Source organism: Dipteris shenzhenensis, chromosome 14 (assembly GCF_047967505.1).
Source record: "Dipteris shenzhenensis isolate YYH24624 ecotype China chromosome 14, Dip_SZ_1.0, whole genome shotgun sequence".
Lineage (NCBI taxonomy): Eukaryota > Viridiplantae > Streptophyta > Polypodiopsida > Gleicheniales > Dipteridaceae > Dipteris > Dipteris shenzhenensis.
In genome coordinates, this window is record NC_141609.1 from 53,576,763 (window position 1) to 53,601,930 (window position 25,168).

Sequence of the window (25,168 nt, forward strand, 5' to 3'; positions counted from 1 at the left end):
AGCCCATGCGATGTGCGTCGAAATTGTTGCCTGGAGCCTTGCAAGGTACTCTGTGCCTAATTCATTTGTATGGGGATGCCGCGTAGGAGCCCATGATTCATTTGTCCCTTGGTCTTTAATTTTCCCCCAGGCATCTTATGTGGTCAACTCCAACGACCAACTTAAGGTACATTTGCCCCTTGTCCCTTCTATGGGGACCATTCCAATGACCAAATTTGAATCCTTAGGGCTTTTTGCCCCCCTCTTTGGACCCAATCACAATTTTACCCCCAAGGCATTAATTGCTAGGGGTTTTAGCACACCAAGCAACCCATGACCTTGCTCCTTGATTTCCCAAGGTCCTGCGCACATGCAGGCCAACATGCATGCACTAGAAATCACGCCCTCGTGATAGTTGGACGTGTAGACTGCAGATATGAGGTGGTTAGAGACATGCATAATCACTATAGTTAAGATTTACACATGTATGATGTTGAGGGTGGACCAGCACCAATTGTGGACATTTCAAACATGTGCCTAGCTTGCTTGATGGCAAGCAACATTGGGATCAAAGTCCTAGCGGAGCTTCTCTGCTAGCCATGACCTCATAGACGTTGGAGGACCTCCGACGGAGCTTGACATGTGATCCCTATTTATTCTCTGTGCATTGTTTTGAGATTTCAACAGATTGATTTGGCATGCAGTTTGTCCTGGTGCTCTCATCTAGTCAAATGGAGGGTGAAACAATGCAGGTACAGAGATGTATAGGCCTCATTGCACAGGCGTTCGGCTTCTGGTGCATGATGGTTGGTGTAGCAGGTTTTGAGAAGCCCATGGCGTTGACACGTCACACGAGTACTAATGTACTGATGGTGCCAGATGATGGATGGGTTGAGAAACCCTTGATGAGTGCTTCTTAGTATGATGAATGGTGTTTCTAGATTATGATGGGGGATTGCTAGATTGCCATTCGTCGTTTTGAGATCACCAGTGGTGACTCATTGGGTGAACTGGATGGCGGGTACTTGGGCATCTCAGAGATTCTGGGCGGGTTTGTGACAAGGTTGGGAGTGGATACTATAGTTTTGATTGGTAGAGACTTGAATGCCATCTTGTCAGATGTTTGAGGATGAGGTTCCTTGTTGGAGTCAAGAGCCACGGAGGCTCAGAAGGATGCTTTAAAGGGCGTTGATTCTTCATCAAGTTTTAGAGCAACAACCTTCGACTATAGTCCAAGAATTGGCTCTGGAGAACCCAGTATTGCATAATTGGTTGGGACATGTGGAGATTCTATGTCCATCAATAGAGAGTGGTATCTGGGCTCAAAGAATGTGTGGGTGTGCAGGCTGGCTTTGGAACATGCCTTCAAGTGCTCTCCCAAAGCAGCGCATGAAGTGCATTCTAAGAGCCCACAAACGGGATAGGATGGTGTAGAATATGTGGCCTTATAGAGGCACACATGGGAGGACCAGATTGAAGGTTTGGATACATCTGGAGGAAGTCACGTTGGTTAGCAGCCAATTGTTGTTGTTCGGCCAGTTGGCTGGTTGCTGGTCGCAGTCAGCCGTTATCAATCCAGGTCAGTCAGCAAGGAAGGAGGGGCCAGTGCCCCAGCTTTGTATCGGTCTTCAAGCAGCCATTCTAGGGCATGCGACAAAGGGGGAGAGCCCAGCAGTAATAGGAGCAAAGCTCCCTTTTGGTGCTCAGTTCATAGGGCTGAAGGTAGGCCAGTTGTAGGCTGTCTACACGGAGGTCATTTTGTGACCGTTTGGTACATCGATCACTCCTCGTCAATGGAACATGATAATGATATACTTTTAGCTGTCTACTTTCCCAAGTGAGTCCTCGTTTCATCTACTTGGGTGCACATGTTTATGAGTAAGATATGAGAGTAGTATAATTTGTGAGAATGAGAGAGTAGTCCTTTCATCTACTTGGGTGCACATGTTAACAACACCACAAGAATCCTTAGCCAACGTAATGATATTATCCAATAATTAATCATCTGATTTACTCGGAAAGAGTCTAGAAAGCAATAGTATCCTCTATGTTCACATTGCAATTATTTGAACAGCGAGATTCTCCAAGATTAGAGGAGCGACCTATTTTCAAACAACATTGAAGAAGACGATGGAAAACTCCAATGATAGGGTAGAGCAATATAGGAGGGACATATTGGCTTAGACACATTCAAAAATGGAGTTTGGGTTGGGGATAGCAACTAGATGACCTCAAATTTCATTGTAGAGGGTGAAACGAGCAGCAACTTTTATATAGGATACTAGTGGGTTGTGAGGCGAAGACATTGAAGTAAACAGGGCCTTTGGTGGGAGAAGCGATGGCTGAATTTGAAGTGATCTTGAGGGAATCTTGGCACAACAAGAATATCTTGAGGGAGCAACAGAGCATTCTAGGTGTTAGGTGAGAGCTAGGAGGGTACATAATGTAATGAAGGGGAAAAAGAGGCCAAGTTAGAGGCCCTTTAGGGGGAAAATGTGGAGGGACTATATAAGTCTCCATCCAACCCCTACTATGTACTTTTTGATGTGACATCTAATCCTATCTACTCTCCCTTCCTCCTCCTTGCCTACGCTCACTCACTCTTTTTCTCTCTTCCCTACTCCCTCTCCATCTCTCCCCCTCTTTCCTACCTCATTCTCTCTCTCCTACCCTTTCCTCTCCTTCTTCCCCTTTCTCTCTCTCTCTTCTGCTCCTCTATCCCCCTTTCTCCAAATCTGTCCCTACCCCTTTTCTACATTGGTATCAGAGCCCCTTCCTAGGGCCCTGTGTCAGAACTAGCTTCAACATCAGGTTGTGAATGCCAAATCTTGCCCAGCCAATGTAAATCTGTCAACGCTCCTATCAACGCCAAATTCTACCGTACGATGCACGTGATTGCTGGCAGAGCATGGAGCATTTGCTGGCTGCAACGAATCCCAGCTCCAAGCATCGTCAAAACTGCTGGCCTTTCAATTGGTAAATCTTGAGGGTTGTGGCACCAAATTCCAAGGGCTGAAGGCATCACTTAGCGTGTGACGTGCAGACCTCGTGTGCTGGAGCCGTGTGCATCTTGACGTGCGCCATCAACCGTGCGACGTGTAGACGTGTGTGCTAGAGCTGTGCACCATCAACGAGACCAAGAGCCCGTCTGTCAAATCGTCGAGACATCGTTCCCTCGTCGCCCTCTTGCACCTGTGCGCCGCCCTAATCAATGCCGTCGTCGCTTCGCGTTTTTTTTCTTCTTGCAAACCTTAGCCTACAAGGTTTGCTACCTAGGTTAGACTAACAAGGGTTGGGTTAGTTTGGTTAGGTTTGGTTAGGTCTAGCTAGTTTTATGGGTTGAGTTACTTTGTTTAGGTTTAGTTAGTTTGGCTTAGTTAGTTGGCTAGGTTAGGTTAGTGCTAACTAGGGTTAAATGGTCTAGTTAGGTTACCTTAGGTCAATGTCCTAACCGTCTTACCAGTCATGGGTTAGGAGTCCTAACTGTCTTAGGTGACTTAGGACCCCTCCCCCCCCCCCCCCCCAAAAAAAAAAAAAAAAGAAAGAAAATAAGAAGAAGAAAAAGAGGGTAAACAGTTCACTTTCAGGCTCTTTTTAGGGGCCTTTCGGAGCCTGTTTGGAGCCATTTTGGCTCCGTTTCGAAGCTTCTTCGGCGACCTTTCTTCTGAGTCTCTCCATAGTCATTTTCGTGTTTTCCACACACTATCTCAGGGGCTTATTACAGCAGGGTTTTGTTATCCATTTCTCCTTGCCTACATTCAAGCTCTCTCTCCAAGGCCAGTCACCATGTCACCAAAGCGTGTTCCTCGTGATATATCGCATGACTCTAATGAGGTTGCTCAGTATGAGCAAGTGCCTGCCACAGTGGTTGCATCCATTGGTGGTGCAGAGGTTCCTCCCAACTCAGCCTCTCTCTCCTGCATCTCGGGAAGTGCAAGTAGCGTAGACATAGTTTTTGGATGCCCTTTCCTCTATGCTCCAGGGTGCTTTCCGCCAGATAGGTCAGGAATTCAGCGAGCAGCTTACCACAGCCATGGCTATGCAGGATATGGCTCTTGTCCAGATGGGACAGCAGATTGGTTAGCAGATCACATTTGCCATTGCTATGCAGGATAAGGGTAAGCAGCCCGCACCCTAGCAAGGGGACCATTCAGACAGTCAGGATGTTTTGTCTGCTCCACGCAGGGGTTTTATGGCAGATGACCGTCGTACCTATGAGCATCAGTCTTTTGGACCATTCCATGTACCCTAGCTTGGGGATTATCTGGACATAGATGATGCATTTTCTGTGCCACAGAGCACTTCTTGCAGGATGTCAGGCCATCTTTTGGCTCTCAGCTTTTTGCATCTATGCAGGCTGAGCCGTCTCTTTTGGGCTGACCCGTTGGTGTGCATCTGGCTAGTGCTCCTTTCACCGCACCAGCAAGTATGCCTGGAGTTGGCTTGGGTTTATATGGCAATCCACACCCGTGGGAGAGAGGTCAGTCCTCTTCTCATCTCTTTAGTATGCCATCATTTCGGAGAGATGCATTTGGCAGAGAGACCCAGCCTGGAGTTCATGCACCTATCGCTCCGCCAGCGAGTACATATAGCCAGACGTAGCCAGTGCATCAGAGGCAGTAGCTTCTACACAACAAGGGGTTGGTGGTGGGTAGGAAGCCACTTTTGATGACATGTTGGCAGATTCTAGCAGAAAGAAGGCCAACTTATGTTTTAAATGTGGCGAGAAATGGACTCCTGAGCACAGGAATGTGTGCAAGAGGCGCAACAGTGGTACTGCCAAGCTTAGCATGATCATTGACCTCTCAGATGACGAGGATTTGTTTGATGCCCCAGGTTCTTTGGATACGTCTCAGGATGAGATGGAAAATACACATGATGCAGATGAGGCTCCTGACACTGGAGCCACAAAAGGCACTGACTTTCCTTTTGATCCTGGTGGTGCTACTGCGCATGACACTCGTGCTTCGCATTTGTATGAGATTCTGCCCATTGGTGGCATGAGAGGCCGTAGGCCAACACTCTTTTTTGTGGAGCATCAAGATGCGATAGCTTTTTATGCACGTGAAGATGCAGGTGGTAATGCTCCTGTGAACGAGGATGAGGTTTATTGGGATGCCCAGACAACACTTTATACTATTTCCATGCATGCCCTGATGGGTGCTAAAAGTGTTGATACTATCAGATTAACGGGGATGATTAATGGTAGGATTGTGCATGTGTTGGTGGACAGCAGTAGCACCCAGAGTTTTGTTAACTGCAATACCTTACAGAGGGTGGGACTAATTGCTACTGAGATAGACCATGGGCTGAGAGTAGAAGTGGCCAATGGGCAGCATATGATCAGTAGATCTTGTTGCCAAGATGCAAGGATTAAGTTCTCTGATGACTATACATTTGCAGGTGATCTCTTGGCACTTGACATGGGCCCAATAGATGTTGTCCTGGGCTGTGATTGGTTGCAATCAATGGGCAAAATCAGGATGGATTTCAATGCCTTAACACTCAGCTTTGTCCAAAGGGATGGATCAGTTATATTGCATGGTATTGCAGCTCCTAAATTGCTGGTCATTTCAGCAAGGCAGTTGGCCAGAGAGCTCAAGAGGGGCAACGCCATATATGCATTAAATGTGTCAGTAACTAAAGAGGGTGGCACTCCTCGTGTTGATGATTGTGATATGAAGATATTGCTCTCAGAGTTTGCAGATGTGTTTGCTGATTTGCCATCACAGTTGCCTCCGAGAAGAGATGTAGATCATGCCATAGTCCTGGAACTTGGCAGTAAGCCAATCAATAAGGCCCCATACCTACTCTCTAAGGTAGAACGGGAAGAAGTGGCAACGCAAGTGAGGGACTTACTTCAAAAGAGGTTCATCACTCATAGCACTTTTCCTTTTGCATCCCCTATGCTCTTGGTAAAAAAGAAGGATGGTTCTTACCGTATGTGCATTGACTACAGAGACTTGAATAAGGTCACCATCAAAAACAGGTTTCCAATTCCCAGGATAGATGACCTGTTGGATGAACTCAAGGGTGCTCAGTTTTTCACTAAGATTGATTTGAGGTCCGGCTATAATCAGATTAGAATGAAAGCTGGGGATGAGCACAAGACAGCCTTTCGCACAGAGAGGGGACTGTATGAGTTCAAGGTGATGCCTTTTGGATTGACCAATGCACCAGCTACCTTCCAGGCACTCATGAACAAGATTTTGCAGCCTCTCCTTTTCAAATATGTGCTGGTATTTTTTGATGACATCCTCATTTACAGCAAGGATAAGCAGGAGCACATGAGACATGTCAAGCAAGTGCTGGAAATTTTGAGGTTGCATCAGCTTTATGCTAAAGCCAGCAAATGCACTTTTATGGCACAAGAGGTTGAGTATCTTGGTCACATTGTGAGCAAGGATGGCATTCGAGTGGATTTTGCAAAGGTAAAATGCATTGAGGATTGGCCGCAGCCACGCAACCCTACTCAATTGAGGGGATTTTTGGGTCTTGCTTCCTTCTAAAGGCGCTTTATTCGCAAGTTTGCCAAGAGGGCAGCCCCTCTGACAGACCTTTTGAAGGATGCTTTCATGTGGTCTACAGATGCATAGCGCAGCTTTGAAGACCTGAAATTCGCCCTCACTCATGTTCTCATGTTGGTATGCCCATGCCCTGATTTTTCACGTACTTTCATTGTGGAGGCAGAGGCTAGTGCCAAAGGATTAGGGGCTGTGCTAAGATAGGAACACGGGGTAATTGCTTTTGAAAGCAGGAAATTGGATGCCAAGGAATTAGATTATCATGTGTATGATCAGGAAATGTTGGCTATCCTCCATGCTTTCGAAAAATGGCACCACTACCTGTACGGTAGCAAAATCAAGGTTAAGACAGATCATAGGACACTTAGGTATTTTCTTACGCAGCCCAACTTGTCAATGAAGCAGAAGAGGTGGCTGGTAAGGTTCAGTCTTATGATTTCAACATCGAGTATAGGAAAGGGAAAGAAAACATGGTTGCAGATGCCTTATACCGTATTTGGGCTTGCAGTTTGTCTGCCATATCTACCATCTACCAGGAGTGGATTCATGGTATTCAAGAAGAATACATGCAGGATTCTAAGGCAGCTTCCATATTTGTGGAGTTACAGAGGCCATCGAGACAAGGGCATGCTGAATTTAGGCTGCATAATGGGCTGTTGTGGTGCAAGGACATAATTTATTTGGTGCTAGATTCAAAGTACCGACTGCTGGTCTTACAGGAAATGCACTTATCTCCTATGGCAGGACATGCGGGTATTACTAAGACATATGAAAAGGTCAAACAGAGCTTTATCTGGGATGGCTTGTGGCGGGATATAGTTAAATTTGTCAGTGAATGTTTGCCCTGCCAGCAAAACAAAGTGGACAGCTGGCTACCCACGGGTCTCTTGCAGCCATTACCTATTCCAGAAGGCAAATGGACTCACATCGCTATGGATTTCATCACAAGGTTGTCTTCCACAGAGCGGGGATGGGATAGCATTTTTGTGGTGGTTGACAGAATGACAAAGCAGGGCCATTTCATACCCACTAAGACCCGTTATTCAGCATCAAAGGTTGCTGGGCAGTTCATCGAGCATGTTTTTAAGCATCATGGTTTCCCTTGGGATATTGTCAACGACAGAGATGCAAAATTTATGGGTCACTTTTGGAAGGAATTATTTACAGCAGTGGCTACTTCTCTTACACCTAGCACTGCTTACCACTCTGAGACGGATGGACAGTCAGAAAGGGTGAACAAATGGCTGGAGGAATATTTGAGGCATTTCTGTCATGACACACAGAAGTCCTGGGATAAGTGGTTGGCGCTTGCTGAATTTTGTTACAACAGTACCAAGCACATCTCTATTGGCATGAGCCCGTTCGAGGCTATGTATGGATGCACAGTGGGTATGCCATCTTTAGTTGCAGACATGGCTGTGAAAAATCAGCAAGCAAGAAATGACTTGGAGAGTATGGATGCCATTCTGCAATTGGCTAAAAAGAATATGCAGGATGCCCAAGCCAAGCAGAAGAAGTATGCAGATGAACGCAGGAGGTATCTATCTTTTGAAGAAGGGGATTATGTGCACTTACGCCTCCATAAGAACCGATATGCCTCGCTGAAGGGTAACACCAATACGAAGCTTGCTCAGAGGTATTACGGTCCCTATAGGACTATCCGCAAAGTTGGTGAGGTGGCGTATGAGTTGGAGCTACCCAGGACCTCCAGTTCATAATGTTTTCCATGTATCCGTGCTGAAGCCACATGTCGGACAGCATGTCCAAGTCCTTCCTGAGCTACCACCTATGGATGAGGAGGGCCACATACTCTATGTTCCGGAGCGCATCATGGGTTTCAGGGATCACGTACTCCGAAACAAAGTTTACACCGAGTATCTTATCAAGTGGGAGGGACTCCCTAAGGATGAGAACTCATGGCAGCCAGAGAGCATTGTCCAAGACAACCCCTATCTCCTATCGGGCTGATTATTATTTGCTGTTTGCTGCACCTATTTAACAGCCCGCATATGAAATTTTGAGGGCAAAATTCTATGGGATGGGATGGCTGTAATGAAGGGGAAAAAGGGGCCAAGTTAGAGGCCCTTTAGGGGGAAAATGTGGAGGGACTATATAAGTCTCCATCCACCCCCTACTATGTAGTTTTTGATGTGACATCTAATCCTATCTACTCTCCCTTCCTCCTTCGTGCCTACGCTCACTCACTCTCTCTCTCTTCCCTACTCCCTCTCCATCTCTCCCTCTCTTTCCTACCTCATTCTCTCTCTCCTACTCTTTCTTCTCCTTCTTCCCCTTTCTCTCTCTCTCTCTCTCTCTCTCTCTTCTGCTCCTCTATCCCCCTTTCTCCAAATCTGTCCCTACCCCTTCTTTACACATAAAGATGATCTTAATTTATAAGGCCAATTAATATGGCCTACAAAAGCCAAAGCTAGATGGGAAGAATAAAATGGGAAAAGAAAAGCTAATAAATCTACAAATTTATTTAAACTCTAGATCTATGTGTAGGTATTCTAGGCTCGTAAACATAACTATTTCAGTTACATAAAAGTTGACCCTAACAATGCTATTCCATTTCCATTTTGGTATCCATTATGGTATGCTCCAAGTGGTCTTAGAAAGAAATTTCAGATCTTTTTTTGTGCCCAGGGGGCGGGGGGGGGGGTGCAAAAGTGGTTTATCTTTACACTGTGAAGCCCATTCTTGAGCTTACAATTACAATGATAGCTTCTTTTCAAAGTCTTTCAAACGAGTACCCATGTTTAGTTTTAACTTGATCTAGATTCTAAAAATTCCTATCAAGAATGTTAGTGTTCCATGGCCCACCATTAAGATAGACGTGTATTTTTTGTATTTCAAATCATCTCTCTTTACAAAATTATCCTTAAAGTACACCCATTTCAAGGGGGCTAAATTTTCAAGCATTTTCAACATGCTGCTAAGAGATTTAACATAACCTCCTTGAATCCTAATTGGAATGCACGCTTTTGTGGAAAATTCATATGTAGTCCTTTCTTTGTAGTGAGATTAGGCCCCAAGTCTAGAAAAGTTAACATTTATCCAGTTCTCCACTGACATGTAGATCTCCGAGTGATCTGGCTAATGTGAATGTGTGCATTTAGGGACTGTTGCGATTGACTAAGAAAACTCTCCAAGGATAAAATAAATTTGGAAGTCACTTATAACTCATTGCATATCTTGTGTCATCTCACTTTGTCTCTTTCATCATGTATCCATGCTCAACATACAAGGCACTCATTCCCAAGGTTTGTTGAAGGTGCTAGGAACTAATAAGTAGACATGAAATCCTTGTGGATGTGCAAAGCATCTTAGGGTATGACATGTTGATCTATGATCATGTGAGATAATGGGCAAGGTCTAGCTGTAGCCCTTTAAAGGTCAAATAATTCCATAGAGTGGAATCCACCACATGCATTTGCTTCTAATTATTGTGTCACCTTTTGTTGTGACTATCTGAGCATTTCAAAAATTGTAAGATGTAGCTGTCCTTGCAAAAGGTGCCCCCATTGCAAGTACTTGGACACAAAGAAAAGCATGTTAAGTGAGCTCTTTGAAGTAGAAGATGACCAACACATTGGTTTGCTAAAGAAGATAACTAGCCAGTGTGGGAAGTTGTGTAAAGAACCCACACAAGCTACCAAAGGCATGCGGACATAAATAATATAGAAACTTAGAAATATCTTCCATGCGACAATATAAGGCTATTATGTAGGATCGAATGAAAGAGAGAGAATGCAGGTTGCAAAAGAGTCGATAGATTAGCCGTCACGTTAAAACTAGGATAATAGGAAAAAAAACAAGTACAAGGTACAAGTACCTAGACCTAGGACTAAGTGTCCTAGGTGTCACATAGGACTAAGTGTCCTATGTGGCCTAAAAGGCACTAACACTACAAGTGCCTTTATTTATGCCTACAAGGCACATACCATGGCCTATAGGACATCACTAGAACCACTAGGAGATGGCCTGCAAACCCCTCTCCATGGGATGGGCGGAAGTACTCTGGAAACGTCTCAGAATACCTGGTATTTTTCTGGTCATGGTGGCACATGTTCATCCAAAAGGATATAGCCACCTATGAATGTACAAGGGATGTCAGATCATGTAACAAAGGGAACCAAGTGTAAAGCCTGTCGAAAGACTTCGAACTTGGGATGAGAAAGTGCCTTTGTAAACATATCTGCTATGTTGTCCTCTGTGGGAAGATAGGACAACTCTATGTCTCCTGCTGACAACTGCTCCCGAACATAATGATAATGAACTTCAATATGCTTGGTACGCGCATGAAACACTGGGTTACGTGCAATGGCCAAAGCACTCTGGCTGTCAGTGTAGACAATAGTGGAGGATGTCTGGCGAATACGAAGATCTGTAAGTAACTGTCTAAGCCAAACACACTCTACTGTAGCGGTGAAAGCTGCCCTGTACTCAGCCTCACAGCTAGATGTGGCAACTGTTGGTTGCTTCTTGCTGAGCCAAGAGATACATGAATTGCCGAGCAAAAAACAATTGCTAGTATGTGACACTCTGGTGTCGGAACATCCTGCCCAGTCACTATCTGTGTAAGCATGCATGGTAAGTGAACCCTGATCACCATAGAAGAGGGCTAAATCTTGAGTGTCTTTGAGATATCTGAAGACTCTCTTCACTACCTGCCAATGCTGTGAGCTGGGCATGTGCATGAATCTGCTGAGCTGAGATACTGCATACTGCAAGTCAGGTCTGGTGTGACATAAATAAATAAGGCATCCAACAACCTGCTGATAAAGAGTGATATCACATGGTGGGCTCCCATCATGAGCTGAGAATTTGAAGCCAAGGTCCACTGGAGTAGAGATTGGCTTGCAATCCTCAAACTGAAAACGATCAAGGAGCTGTCCAATATACTTGGACTGAGACATCATGATACCCCCCTCAACATGAGCAAATTGAATGCCCAAATAATAGTGAAGCTGTCCCATGTCTGACATTTCAAAAACCTGCTGCAAATCAGCCTTGAAAGCTGCAATTTGCTGAGTATCTGGGCCCGTGATGAGCATATCATCCACATATAAAATCAGCACTAAAAAATCAGATCCACTTCCACGGACATAAAGAGTGGGTTCTGTGGGACTATTCTGAAAACCAAGGGATAGTAAGTGTGCATGAATTCTGGCATACCATGCCCTGGGTGCCTGCTTCAAACCATAAAGGGCTTTTCTAAGCCAGCATACCTTATTTTCAGAATTAACAACCTCAAAGCCTGGAGGTTGTGTGACATATACTTCTTTCTACAGATCCCCATGAAGAAAAGCAGTCTTGATGTCAAGTTGGTGCACTTGCCAATGATGATGGGTTGCAATGGCAATGACAAGTAATCCTGGATGTGGGAGCAAATTACTCCTCAAAGTCACTGCCTTGTTGTTGGGCATACCCTTTTGCAACAAGACGGGCTTTGTATCGATCTATGCTGCCATCAGATTTCCTTTTTAATTTGTAGACCCACCGGGTTCCAATGGCATGCTTGTTGGGAGGGAGATCTACTAATTCCCATGTGTCATTTTTAGCAATGGAATGTAGCTCAGCTCTCATTGCATCCATCCACTCTTTGCTGTCAAAAGCATCTTTATGGCACACAGGCTCTTCATTGCAAGCTGTAGCAAGGAGTGCAAACTCAAGAAAGTGACCATGCTATCTATTCCCTGATCTTGTCCGGGCAGCAAACGGCTGATCTTGTTTGCTGTCCCTCAATGTATCAAGAAGCCATCTGGGAACTTGCCTTTGCTGTCTATTGACAGCTCTTTTTTCAATGACTGCATCATGAATAGTGGGATCATTTTGTGCTGGAAGAGAAACCTGCAAATCAGCATGGGGTAGTGGCTGATTATTGTTTGGTGGAGGGCCTGCAGGAGGCTCATGTTTCTTGTCAAAGTCCTCTTCTGATGTCAACATCTGGCTTAGCTTTGCAGTCCCCAAGAGGAGAAGCTGAATGTTAAGCAAAGATTACATCTCTACTGACACTAATCTTCTCAGTATTTGGTTGATATAACCGATACCCTCTACTCTCCTGGCTGTAACCAATAAATATGCATTTGATTGCCTTGTCATCAAGCTTATGTCTCAGCTGAGATGGTACATGAACATATGCAAGAGACCCAAAAACTCTCGTGTGTGAAAGTGAAGGCTTCCTGCCTTTCCATGCTTCATAAGGTGTAACAGTCTTCAATGCCCGTGTAGGTGATCTATTCAGCACATAGTTGGCACACATCATTGCATCAAGCCAAAATTTATTGAGCAAAGACTTGGCCTTGAGCATGCATCTGGCCATCTCCATTGTGGACTTGTTTTTCCTTTCAGAAACTGGATTCTGTTGAGGAGTGTAAGGAGTAGTGCACGAGTGAATAATGCCCTGAAACAGAAATGCATCAAACTCCTTAGACATATACTCTCCCCCCCTATGTGTGTTGAGGGTGACAAGCTTGCATCCTGATTCATTCTCAACCATATTCAGCCACCGTTGAAAGCATAAGAAAACTTCAGATTTGGCTTTTAAAGGATATACCCAACAATATCTTGTGAAATCATCAATGAGAGTCATGAAATATTTGTACCCTCCAATGGCATTTGTCCTCATTGGGCCACAAACATACATGTGCACTAGCTGCAATTTCCTTTGTGCGAGTTTTGGACAATTCTTTTGAAAAGGAAACCGATGCATCTTACCCAAAAGACAACCCTCACACACATGTTCGGAAACTATGTGAGTTTGAGGTACATCATTTGCCATATGCTGTGAATGTAGCTTTGCAAGAGCTCTATAATTGAGATGACCCATTCTCTCATGCCAAAGATGACTTTCAGCAAGCTGCGAATCTGAAATTGCAAATGCTTCAATAGAAAGTGCAGCTGAGTGATGATCAAGGTGATAAAGCCCCTTTTGCAGAGTGCCAGTGAGAACTATGGCATTGTCATCACGAAGATCATAAACTAGGCATCTATAGCCATCAAAAATAACTCTGAAACCTGAAGTGGCAATTGCTGAAATTGAAATCAAGTTAACTTCAATTCCAGGCACAAAAAGAACATTTGTCAGAGTAACAGGATGGCTTGAAATGGATGTGAGCTGCACATCTCCAATTCCTTTTATAGCATATGAAGCATTATTAGCACATGTGACAGTCCCGCCTAGAGGTGCATCAGCTAAAGAATGAAACAACTGTTTGCAAGATGTGACATGTTTGGAAGCACCACTATCAAAGTACCAGGACTGGGCATCATTAGCAGTAAAGAATGCATCAGCTTTGGAGGGATCAAATGAGCAATGGACAGCCCATGCCCAATCATCTTGAAGAGCATGTGCATGTGAAGCATCTTCTGGCTCATGGGATTCAATAGCATGAGAGGCATTAACTGTCAATCCTGCTTTCTTTTTCTCCGAAGCAATGCGCTTCCTGCATTCTGAAATGTCATGTCCAGGCTTGCGACAATAGTTGCATCTTTTCTTCTTTGACTTATCTGCTGTATTTTTAGATGCATGGGAGGAATTGCAGCTGCTATGCGCAGATTTTGGCTTGCCCATAGGCTTGGAAGCCTTGCCTCTTCCTGTCTGCTGTGAAGCAAATGCATGATTAGGAATAATGGGTTGTCTATTAGCTCTACTTTGCTCTTCCTGCAAAAGCAAAGTAACTAGCTGATCAAAAGAATAGTGGTCTTGATTACTTATGGCCACTAATCGAAGGGTTGTAGCAAACCCTTGATATGTATCTGGCAGTCCATTCAATGTGGTACTGACAAGCTGTGAATTTGGCACCACCTCATCAATGTTGGCAAGCTGTTCCATGAGGTCCTTGACCTTTGTCAGGTATGCATCCATAGAGTCACCTTCATTCATACTGACTTCCTATAATTGCCTTCTCAAATATGCAACATGAGCTTCATTGCGAATCTGATAGAGAGAAGCCAATTTATCCCAAGCATCCTTTGTTGTCCTGCAAGACCGGATGTGTGGAATAATGATTCTCTTGCATGATAAAGCAATACATGAATGTGCATTTGCATCTTTTGCATCCCATCTTGATTGTTCTTGAGTTGGAAGAGCAGCATCAGGAGTGCTAGAGGAAGAGGCATCAGGAGGAGTACCCCCTGCAGAGGGACCAGCAGTAGAGGCAACCACTATAGCAGGACTAAGGTCCTATGTGGCCTAAAAGGCACTAACACTACAAGTGCCTTTATTTATGCCTACAAGGCACATACCATGGCGTATAGGACATCACAAGAACCACCAGGAGATGGCCTACATATTACAATACTAGAGAGAGATTACTTCATGATATGTATACTGCATGTGTGTGTGTGTAGATTTACACACATATTTTCACACACACACACACACACACACACACACACATGCACGCACACATTTTTTTGGGGTGAAATTCATTTGTCATTATATTACAAGAAACAGTCTCAACGAAAGGGACAACTACTTACAAGAAGACAAGATAATCTAGATCCCATTGCATATAGATAATCATAAAATGATTGCCTTAGAGATGCTCAGAAGAATTGATATTTAGTAAGAGAGGGATCGCCAAAGATCCGATGGTTGCGATCTTTCCATATGGTCCATAGTGCCCAATAGCAAACCCAATAAAAAAGATCATATCTCTGCCAAAATTAAGAAATCATGAGACTCCGGGCAATACCGGGATATATGGGGCATAGACTCCGGCAAGGACGGACATCATCTACAAATGGCAGGAGCAATATAACGATGAGCTAGAATCAAGCAATGTTACACACAAGCACACACACACTGTGAAGTTCCAAGCTTTTTAAGAATGCAAATGTGTGCAATGCATGCAGAATTTGAATGCCAATTGGCCCTCCAATGAGAGAAGAGCGCCCTCATGAGAGTACTTGTTTCTCGTTTCGACCTACGTGCAAGGTGGGAGAGAGATGAGGATGAATGCAAAGTGAATAGAGAGAGTGCTATGTGAGATTCACAATGAAGGGTGATACCCTTTCATTAATGTCCCTTGAGATCACTCAAGATCCATCTTCCCATTTACACCTACCCTTAGCCTATGATCCATGCATCTACCATTCAATGCATCTTAATGCACCCTTTCCTTCCTATTGCTCCTAGGACCTAGACACGTGGGTGCACATTTTTATTAATATAATAGGTGTCACATGTCCAAATTTGATGCCGTCTGAAGTAGTGGCTCCAGCTCGATTAGTCCTATCTACTTAGATGATCCATTGCCATAAAAATAAATACAAATACAGGTTACACCATCGGCGTTTTAAAAAAAAAGTTATAATATCTGATGATCATAAAGTTCTAATACTGGTCGGTGTTCATCATAAATACAAATACATGTTACACCATCGGCGTTTAAAAAAAAAGGGTCTAATATTTGCTAATCACGTATTAGTGATTTCTCTTGTCATCCTGCTTGAATGGGTAGAAGTCCTCTTCTGAATCCTTTCCTCTTGCGTAGGCTTTTCTCCTTTACTTTTGCATTTGCATCACCTCTTCATAATCTGCAAATTGTCTTCTCTTGATAGCACACAGTCTCTTCTAAATTAGAACTGAAACCTCATCTTCAAGTTCTAGTGCTGAATAGTCAAAATGCAGTGCCTCTTCAATATCTCTTCAAGCTCAAAATCCTCTTCTGAATACGAAGCTGCTAAAATCTCTTCATATAATAACCTGCTTAGTAAGCTGAAACATATTCTCAACAAGCTGGTCAGTATTAAAACGATTCTCTCACCCAAATGTTTCATTGAACTAGGTAAACCTTGGTTATATATGATTTTATGATGGAGAGCTTCTTAATCTATAGAAACTATAGATCATCAATCTCCTTTTTCAATTCTTCTATTTCAGACCTATTCATCCTATAAGGCGCTCTGCATGGAGGAGAAAATCATTTATTCTCTATCCATACTCTACAATGAATATGTCTACTCTCTATCTAGTTGACACATCCATACACCAGTGTTGGCTGAATGGATAGCATTTACTCTAGCTCAATGTTCACCTCAGATCCCTGTGATGAGGAGGTAGAAGCCTCACCCTCCTGCTTGGATGCTTTGCCTTTCCCTTTTATAGAATTGGTCTTGGCAATTTTGTTTAATAGAGTAGGACCTTTATGCCATGAATGCCCTGGCTTATGTTTCTTACATCCGGAACATTTATTCTTAATCAGCTTTTTCTTCTTATAGTTAGTCATGGAAGAAAATGGTATCTATCCAAGACATGATTGGTTGTTAACATTTTGTACAATAGCTTTCTCCTTTCCTTTGTTAAAGGGTTTACGAGGATTCAATTCCTCTTAGAATATAGTGAGGTCTTTCAAGGTGGTTAGGTTGAACATTTCAACCTTGCCTCACTTTTGGGGTTAGGGCTGCTAAATACTTCTTCCTTCTATCATCCTCACTCTTCTCAGGTAACTCTAAAGAGAGTTTCCAGAACCTAGCTGTAAATTCAGCGTTACTCTCATTATCGAATTGCCTGAACCTTTCCCAATGGAAGGTCAATTCTTCTTCATGCCTCGGAGACATGAAAGTGGCCTTAAGCTGGTCTTCAAACTTGGACCATTGAAGAATAGGCTCTTTTCCCATTTGTAATAAGGACCATCACATCAAAGCATCCTTCTGTAGATGCAATGTGGCAAGAGCAAGCTTCGCATGATCGGTCTTATCTTGATGGGAAAAACATAGCTCAAAATGGTGAATCCAATTAAGGATTTTATCCGCCTCTCTGGCTCCATCATATTTTGGGAATTCTATTCTCTCTCGACATTGAAATTTGGCTCTCTTTGAGAGGATACTTAAATCATCATTCCCAAAATTCAGCACTCTCTTAGTCCCTAATTTTGTCATAATGGACTGTTCAATCATATGGCTAAGCTGACAAACCAGCTTATCAATGGGAGACTCCTCTCTCCCTTTTGCACTTGGATTATAATCCATGTGTATGGGATTTTGAGTTAAAGGCGTAAACTCAGCTTCTTGCTCTTGGATGGACTTGTTTCTCCCTTCATTTCTAAAGGAAAACTCCCTATTAAGAGATTCTTGAAGGAGAGATGAAGGTAATTCTATACATGGGTTATCATACTCAATATGTGTGTAACTCTCATCTAAATTATCTTTTTCAGGAGGAGGTGATGTTGTTCTCTCTCCATCTCCTTTTAGTAGTGGAGGAAAAAGGACAAGTTCTTTATTAAATATCCCTTCCCCTTCCATTCTTACCTTTTAGTAATACAAGAGAGAAAATGACTCTTTGTAATTTTAGAAAAAGGTTTTATTTTACAGCAAAAGTCAAGTGTTATAGAGTTGGTGGTACTTATCCAACTCTCGCTTCACTTGTGTTGAAAAACCGCTTAAATGACCTCTTCTTCCTTCTCTTTTTGGACTCTTCTTCTCGTATTTCTGCTGTAAACTGGTACACTCTATTTGGGCTACTTGTTTTGAGTGGATTGGAGCTCTAGACACCGTTATAGGGGGTACTTGGTGGGTGGATCACCCCCTTAAAATCTTGTTCCAATCCAACTTTCTGTTGGGGAGAACGGGGGGGGGGTTTCTTTTTCACGGTTTAGGGGTTTTAAGGGTACATTCGCACAAGGGGGAGTCACCCTGTTCCCCGTCCAAGACCAAAATTTTCAGAGAGTTTAGAAACCTCTTGCCTCCAAAGCTGGGGTTTTGGAGACGGCCTTGTATTTGGGCATTCAAATCCCGGGGTATGCAGCAGGGCCGGGGAAAGCCTACCTCACACATACGGATGTGCAGAGCTCTCCCTGTCCGTCCGGGTGTCTGTCATGTGCGCATGCCTTCTTCCGTGCGGGGCTTCTTGCATGTGGCCTGATTGTGCAGCTCCCTCATGTGCGCTCTTGTTCTGCCCTGCGTTGGCTACTCGTGCCTGTCTCACACGCTTGCTCTCTCTCTCTCTCTCTCTTGCTCGCTCCTTTTCTTTCTCTTCTCGTCCCGGTCGTGGATTGTTGCTGATCTGATACCAAATGTGAAGTTCCAAGCTTTTCAAGAATGTAAATGTGTGCAATGCATGCAAAATTTGAATGCCAATCGACCCTCCGATGGGAGAAGAGTGCCCTCGTGAGAGTACTTGTTTCTCCTTTCGACCTACATGCAAGGTGGGAGAGAGAGAGTGGATGAATGGAAGAGAGAGTGCTACATGAGATTCACAATGAAGGGTGATATCCTTTCATTAATGTCCCTTGAGATCACTCAAGCTCCATCTTTCCATTTACACCTACCCTTAGACTATGACCCATGTATGCACCTTAATGCACCCTTCCCTTCCTATTGCCCCTAGGACCTAGACACATGGGTGCACATTTTTATTAATATAATAAGTGTCATATGTCTAAATTTGATGGCGCTTGAGGCAGTGGCTCCAGCTCGACTAGTCCTATTTACTCAGATGATCCACCGCTATAACAATTTGGTCGGTGTTCATCATAAAATACAACTACATGTTACACCATTGGTGTATAAAATATAATAATGTTCTAATATTTGCTAATCACGGATTAGTGATTTCTCTTGTCATGAGACGCACGTGTCACACGTATACATGTATTCATGTATATATGCATATGCAAATGCATAAAATGTGTGTGTATGCATGCTATGTGAGGGGATTGTGTGTTCAGAAAGGGATTGTGCTAGAGGGTAGCAAAAGGAAATTTATATGAATGGGGCCCTTAATTTATTATGTGATTAACTTTCTCTGTGCTTTAAGTCTCTTTTCTCAAAATTCTAAAAGAGGGCTGCATAGCTTACTTTGCAAATCATCTTTATTTTCTGGTTATTAGCTGATAATTAATGCTTTGGCTAGTGATGAGTACACGATGGTGAAAATTGAAATGGTTTTTTTTCAGGTTCGAAGGCTATTGTTTCAATGGATGAAAGCTTGGATGACATTTTTGAGGTGAGCTGATGGTAGAATAGGGTAAGGCATGTTTGTACATACGTACGTGTACATCTATATATATATATAGATAGATAGAGATTTTTAGAAGGCCTCACATGCCTATGAGACAAAGTACAAAAAAAAAAAGAGTAGCTACATCTTTGAATCTTAGAGAGTCGAGGAGTGTACATGGCATCTTAGCTCAAGATTATTTTAGCACACATCTAAGTTCTAGTGCCATAGCAAAGTGGCCTTTATTACATCAGTTTAAGACTGAGGGTCTTCAGGTTTTGATTTGAAATCTCTAATGAATGCTATTCCATCACGGTAGACCGCCCATTTCTCAGATTTGCTTGCCTCCTTCACTCTAGTGAGTTCAATATTCCTTTGTTTGAACTGAGTCGGATTGAGCTCCTTAGATATCCATATCATTGTACCCTTCAGCTTATTTGTCTGTTGGAGAACCTTGGCTCTGAAATAAACTTGCACTTGTGTACCCTTCTAAGGGATACAGTTGATATCATTTTCATCCCATTTAGCTTGCGGTATCCCCTTCTTGAGGCATGTGATCTTTTCATCTTCTGTGCCCTCATCATCGAGACAGCCAAGGCAATCATTTGGCAGGCCCCCAATGCGTAGTATTTTCCTATTTTGTACTATAGCTTCCTGCTCTTTGACTTCTGCATAAAGTTGAAGTGTGAGCTCTCCAACTTCCCGCCGTAGGTAATAAAATAATGTGGGTCTGAACTAATCCTTTGCTTGAATGTCAATGCATAGGTGTTTGGCAATGAAGCAAATGGAGGTGGGAACAATGGAGCAAACTGTACCGTTGTAATAAATTGCAAGAATGAATGAAAAGTACAAAGTACACCTAATATAACAAAACCCTAGGATAGGGTGTCCTAGTAGTACCAAGTGTGCTAATTGGTACATGTACTAAGTGTACCATATGTCGTAGCTGCCTATATCTAGGCCTACAAGGCACATAACAAGGAATAGAAGGCACCAATGGGTAGCCCATGTGATGGCCTACAAACCCAACCTATGACTATATAGAGCATAACAGATCAACTAATAATTTTAAAGCTTGCCAGAAAGCTTCAAACTTAGGTCGAGGAAGAGCTTTCGTCAAGAGATCTGCCAAGTTGTCTTCAGTGGGAACATAAGACATGGAATATCATCTGTTGACAATCTCTCTTTGACATCGTGATAATGAACCTCAATATGCTTTGTGCGGGCATAGAAAACTGGATTCCGTGCAATAACCAAAGCACTTTGACTATCTATGAAGATGACGGTAGGAGCTGTTTGACATACATGAAGATTTGCAAGTAACTTCCGGACCCAAACACACTCCACTTTAGCTGTAAAAGCTGTTCTGGATTCAGCCTGACAGCTAGAAGTAGCAACTATAGTCTACTTCTTGTTGAGCCAAGAGATGCATGAAGTACAAAGCATGAAACAGTTGCCACTATGTGACACACGTTGTGTCGGAACAGCCAGCCTAATCACTATCAGTCAATCCATTCATGACAAGTAACGAATTGGTCTTGTAGAGAAGGCCCAAAGGTTGAGTGCCTTCGAGATACTTGAAGACACGCTTCACGGCCTGCCAATGGTGTGTAGAGGGGTTGTGCATATATCTGCTCAACAATGAGACAACATATTGAAGATCCGATCTGGTATGGCATAAATAAATCAAGCAACTGACTGCCTGCTGATAGAGAGTGATATCACATGCATCACTGCCATCCGCATATGAGAAATGAAAACCAGGCTCTAATGGTGTGGATACCTGCTTGCAATCCTCAAACTGAAAACGTTGCAAAAGGTGTCCAATGTACTTGGATTTTGAATCAAAATACCCCCCTCACTGCTAGCAAATTGAATGCCAAATAATAATGCAAAGGAGCATAGCAAATGTCTTCTGCAAGTCAAGCTTAAAAGCTGCAATTTGCTTAGCATGTGTCCCAGTAACAAGCATGTCGTCCACACAGAGTACTAAAATCAGCAAATCTGTCCCTCTCTTACGGATGTAAAGGGTAGCCTCTGTAGGGTTATTTTGAAAGCCAAGACTTAGTAAATGAGCATGTTTTCTTGAATACCCAGCCCGAGGTGCTTGTTTCAATCCATAAAGGGCTTTCTTCAACCGGCATACCTTCCCTTCAGAACCTTCAACCTCAAAGCCAGGAGGTTGGGTAACATAAACTTCCTCTTGCAAGTGCCCATGAAGAAATGCTGCGGATGTACCTCCCAATGAAAGTGGGCAGCAAAGGCAATAACAATCCTGATAGTGGTGATCTAGGAAGTGGGGGCAAAAGTTTCTTTAAAGTCAATGCCTTGTTGTTGTGCATAGCCCTTAGCAACAAGACAGGCTTTGTTACGGTCCACTTAACCATCCGCTTTCCATTTGACCTTGTATACCTACTTAATTCCAATGGCATTCTGACCAGGAGGCAAGTCACACAATTCCCAAGTGTTATTCTGATGGATTGAATCCAATTCAGCTTGCATGGCTTGCAACCAACAATCATTTTCAAAGCAATGGCTACATGGCCTCGGTCCCTTCTTCGGCTTGATTTGTTGCAGACGCAGCCATGCACTTACGCTTCCATTCTTGAAGGCCATTCAGCACATCAAGAGGCACAAACTTACAAATATTTGTATCCTTGTTGGGTACACCCGCTAGATGGTTTTTCAACCGTGTGACAGACCCCGTTTTGCTGATGCCACAATAGTTGCATTTTCACTTCTTGGAGCCACCTCCCGCAGGCTGGTTTCACAAGTCTAGCATATGACTAGAACCTTATACACCCACTCAAATGTACCTCCCACATAGAGCCACCACATAGAATCACTAAGTATGGATGCTATGATCATCTACTTCTCAATTTGTTTTGATCTCAGAATTGTAAATGGAAGTACCTGTACCCAAAATCACTAGAACTTATATGCCAAACTCCTCAAGGGAGGAGTGTGGTAGACTATGTACTTATTGGAGTGCCAAAAGGTAAAAAATTTCAAAGCTACTACATTGGCAAGAAACTAATGGAGTCCTCCCACAGCCCCTTGATTCTCAAAGTGAGTTGCTCTTTCACAAGTTAGCCAGTCAAGGAGCAAAAGTGACAAGGCAGATTAGAGAAAGGGGCTAGAAGAGCGGAAGGGAGAGAGAGTTATGGTGAGGAGGAGGGAGATGGGGGAAGAAGAGAGAGGAAGAGGTGGGAAGAGAGAGAGAGAGAGAGAGAGAGAGAGAGAGATTTGGGGAAGAGAGTGTAGGCTGCAAGGAGGGAGGGAGAGTAGATAGGATTAGATGTCACATAAAAAGTACATTGCACATGAGGGGAGGATACTTAAATAGTACCTCCTTATCCCTTTGACCTCTTTATCTTGCAAACACTTCCCAGTACTAATAATCCTAACCCCCACTAACTTGACCAGCTTTTGGCCTTCATTACAACCATCCCCGCTCGATATTATTTTGTCCTGAAAATTGCAAGCGATGGTCAAACTCCAAAACTCCTTGCTGTAGAATAAACATGCTCCAACATGTAGGCCACCTTGGTCAAAAGGAAAAGTAGGATAGGTCTTTGCCTAGATGTTGTGGCACGTCCTGGGTCATGTAAGCGTTGATCCCATCTAGCATGCTCGTCATCAAGACACTCCACAAATGCATAGCCATCACTTGTCTCCGTGGAGTCTACTTTGCACACCTCTTTATGCCTTGCTGTCCCCTTTTGCCTACATTGGGAGCTATCATCGCTTTTCCATATATTCACGGCAGCTCTGGCTATGTTTTCTTGTTCAAATGCAATAAACAGAAAATCATCTTCATTCAGGCTCAAACAGCTGCAGAAACTCTTGTGCTTCCCCAACATTCCAAGGATCTTCAGTCCTCACATGTAAGGCCTTCAACCCTGGGCAGTACCGCTGTAATTTCCTTCTAACCATGACATCCAGGAGGTCTTTGAAATCTTCCCATGTGTAGGGCTTCCAAGATGAAATTCTCATCTTCAGCTAGGTGTGGGCATGGTGCATGCCATCATAAAGAATCTTGCCCTCATCATTGATTGGATATAATCTGAAATATCCTTCCAAAGCTGAGAGCTGTTCTTCCCACTTATTAGGAGTCTTGGTTTTTCCTTCGAATCTGTGGTCTGTCAAAATATCTGGTGAGTGTCTACCACACTCTTGTCCAACCAGGCTCCTGTCATAATGTAAGAAAGACAAGTTATCCCTAACCTCAAATGGCATGCCCACATAGGCATGGTGCTCATTTGACAAGGCAACATGACTGCCCATGCCCCACTCGGCCCACAAACGCATGTGCGTATTGGGCATATGGCATCCTTCAGCAGAAATCTGTTCAGACTGTATTTGCTGTTTAGGTTGCAATTGTAGAGCCTCCTGCTTGATTGAGATTGAGGCCAACTCCTCTCATAGACATTGTGCTGTAACAGAGCTGAGAAATAAATGCTACTCTCGCAAAAGCATCCACACGAGGCAATATTGAAGACTGGCCTCTAACCCTTGCACATAACTCAAGGATATCACCCCTTGGAAGAGCCATTGGTGGAAGCTTGGCAGGATCTGGCTGGTTGTGTGATAAATACTCTGCTTGTTGCCCAAAATGCACCTTGTGTGGGGTTGTAGTGTACCTTGTTTCTCTACCGACAAGGATGTAGCATTATCATGCCCTATGAGATCACCAACTTGGAAAGAAGCTGATTGCCTTTGTCCTTCATGATCCTCAACTTCTGTTGTGGCAAGTTTGCCTCATCCCCAACTATAGACATATCTTGGTCTCCTGCAATAGCACTTCCATGTGCATCTTTTCCATCAAGTTGAATATCTGCATTACCTTGCTGCTGTACAACAGTGTACTACTGGGGATAGTAACTATTTATACCACTGTGGTTGTGCAAGTTTGCTTGCCATCATGCCCATTTTCTAAAGTTTCATAACAGCCGTATTCCTGTTGTTGTCCATTGTCATACTCCTGAATGTGTTGTGATGTAGCTTCTAGATTAGAACTATCATGCATCTCTTGTTCTTGCTGCACAAGCTCCTCCTCCTCATTGTGTGTAAGTTTACTTTGGCATCCTTTGCTGTCATCTGTGTAGTCTTTGATATTTTCTTCCACCATACAATGATGGATACTCACCTCCACCTCGAAAACTTTGTCCTCAAAGTTTGCATGCCTAAAAGGATCGAGTGTAAGTGCATCCAAGTCCTTACCTTGCTGGTCAACATCTCCATCTTGATTTCTATCATAAATTAGCTCATCATTGCATCTATCTTTTCACCAACCATATTGTTCCATCACCCTACATATAGGTATTTCTTCCATCAGTATGTTGGACTGCCAGGGCATCATTTGGAGCAATGCGTCGTTTGTGCAAACTGATATAAGAGCCTAGCTGTAATCGCCTGCAAATAACCAGATTTTTGTCCTGCGTACACAGGCATCTTCAATTGCCTTGAAGCATGATTTTTCTGCATAGAAGGGAGAGGTGTAGCATGGTTGGGCTGCATCACCAGCATTGGCATAATTGCTTTCTCCTCAGGTGTTGGGTGTCCATTGTTATAGGCTTGCTTAGCCTTTGTCATAACTCTAGGCATCACAGATCCAACAACATGTGGCTGTTGTAAGGCATCTGTATCTCCACATTGAGCATATGACCTCTCTATCAAATCTAACAACTGGATATGTAAGGTACAACTACCATCA

The 25,168-nt window shown here is 43.5% G+C and overlaps 1 protein-coding gene across 4 annotated transcripts in view; it reads left to right on the top strand.

Annotated features, from left to right (window-relative positions):
- Positions 1-25,168, top strand: part of LOC147894822 (histone-lysine N-methyltransferase) — a 68,638-nt gene that overhangs the window by 26,109 nt on the left and 17,361 nt on the right. For all 4 annotated transcript variants that reach the window (XM_087384748.1, XM_087384749.1, XM_087384747.1 and 1 more), the window contains exon 2: positions 19,409-19,458. In XM_087384748.1, coding sequence (XP_087240874.1) covers positions 19,409-19,458 — 50 coding nt within the window. The remainder of the gene's footprint in view (positions 1-19,408; positions 19,459-25,168) is intronic.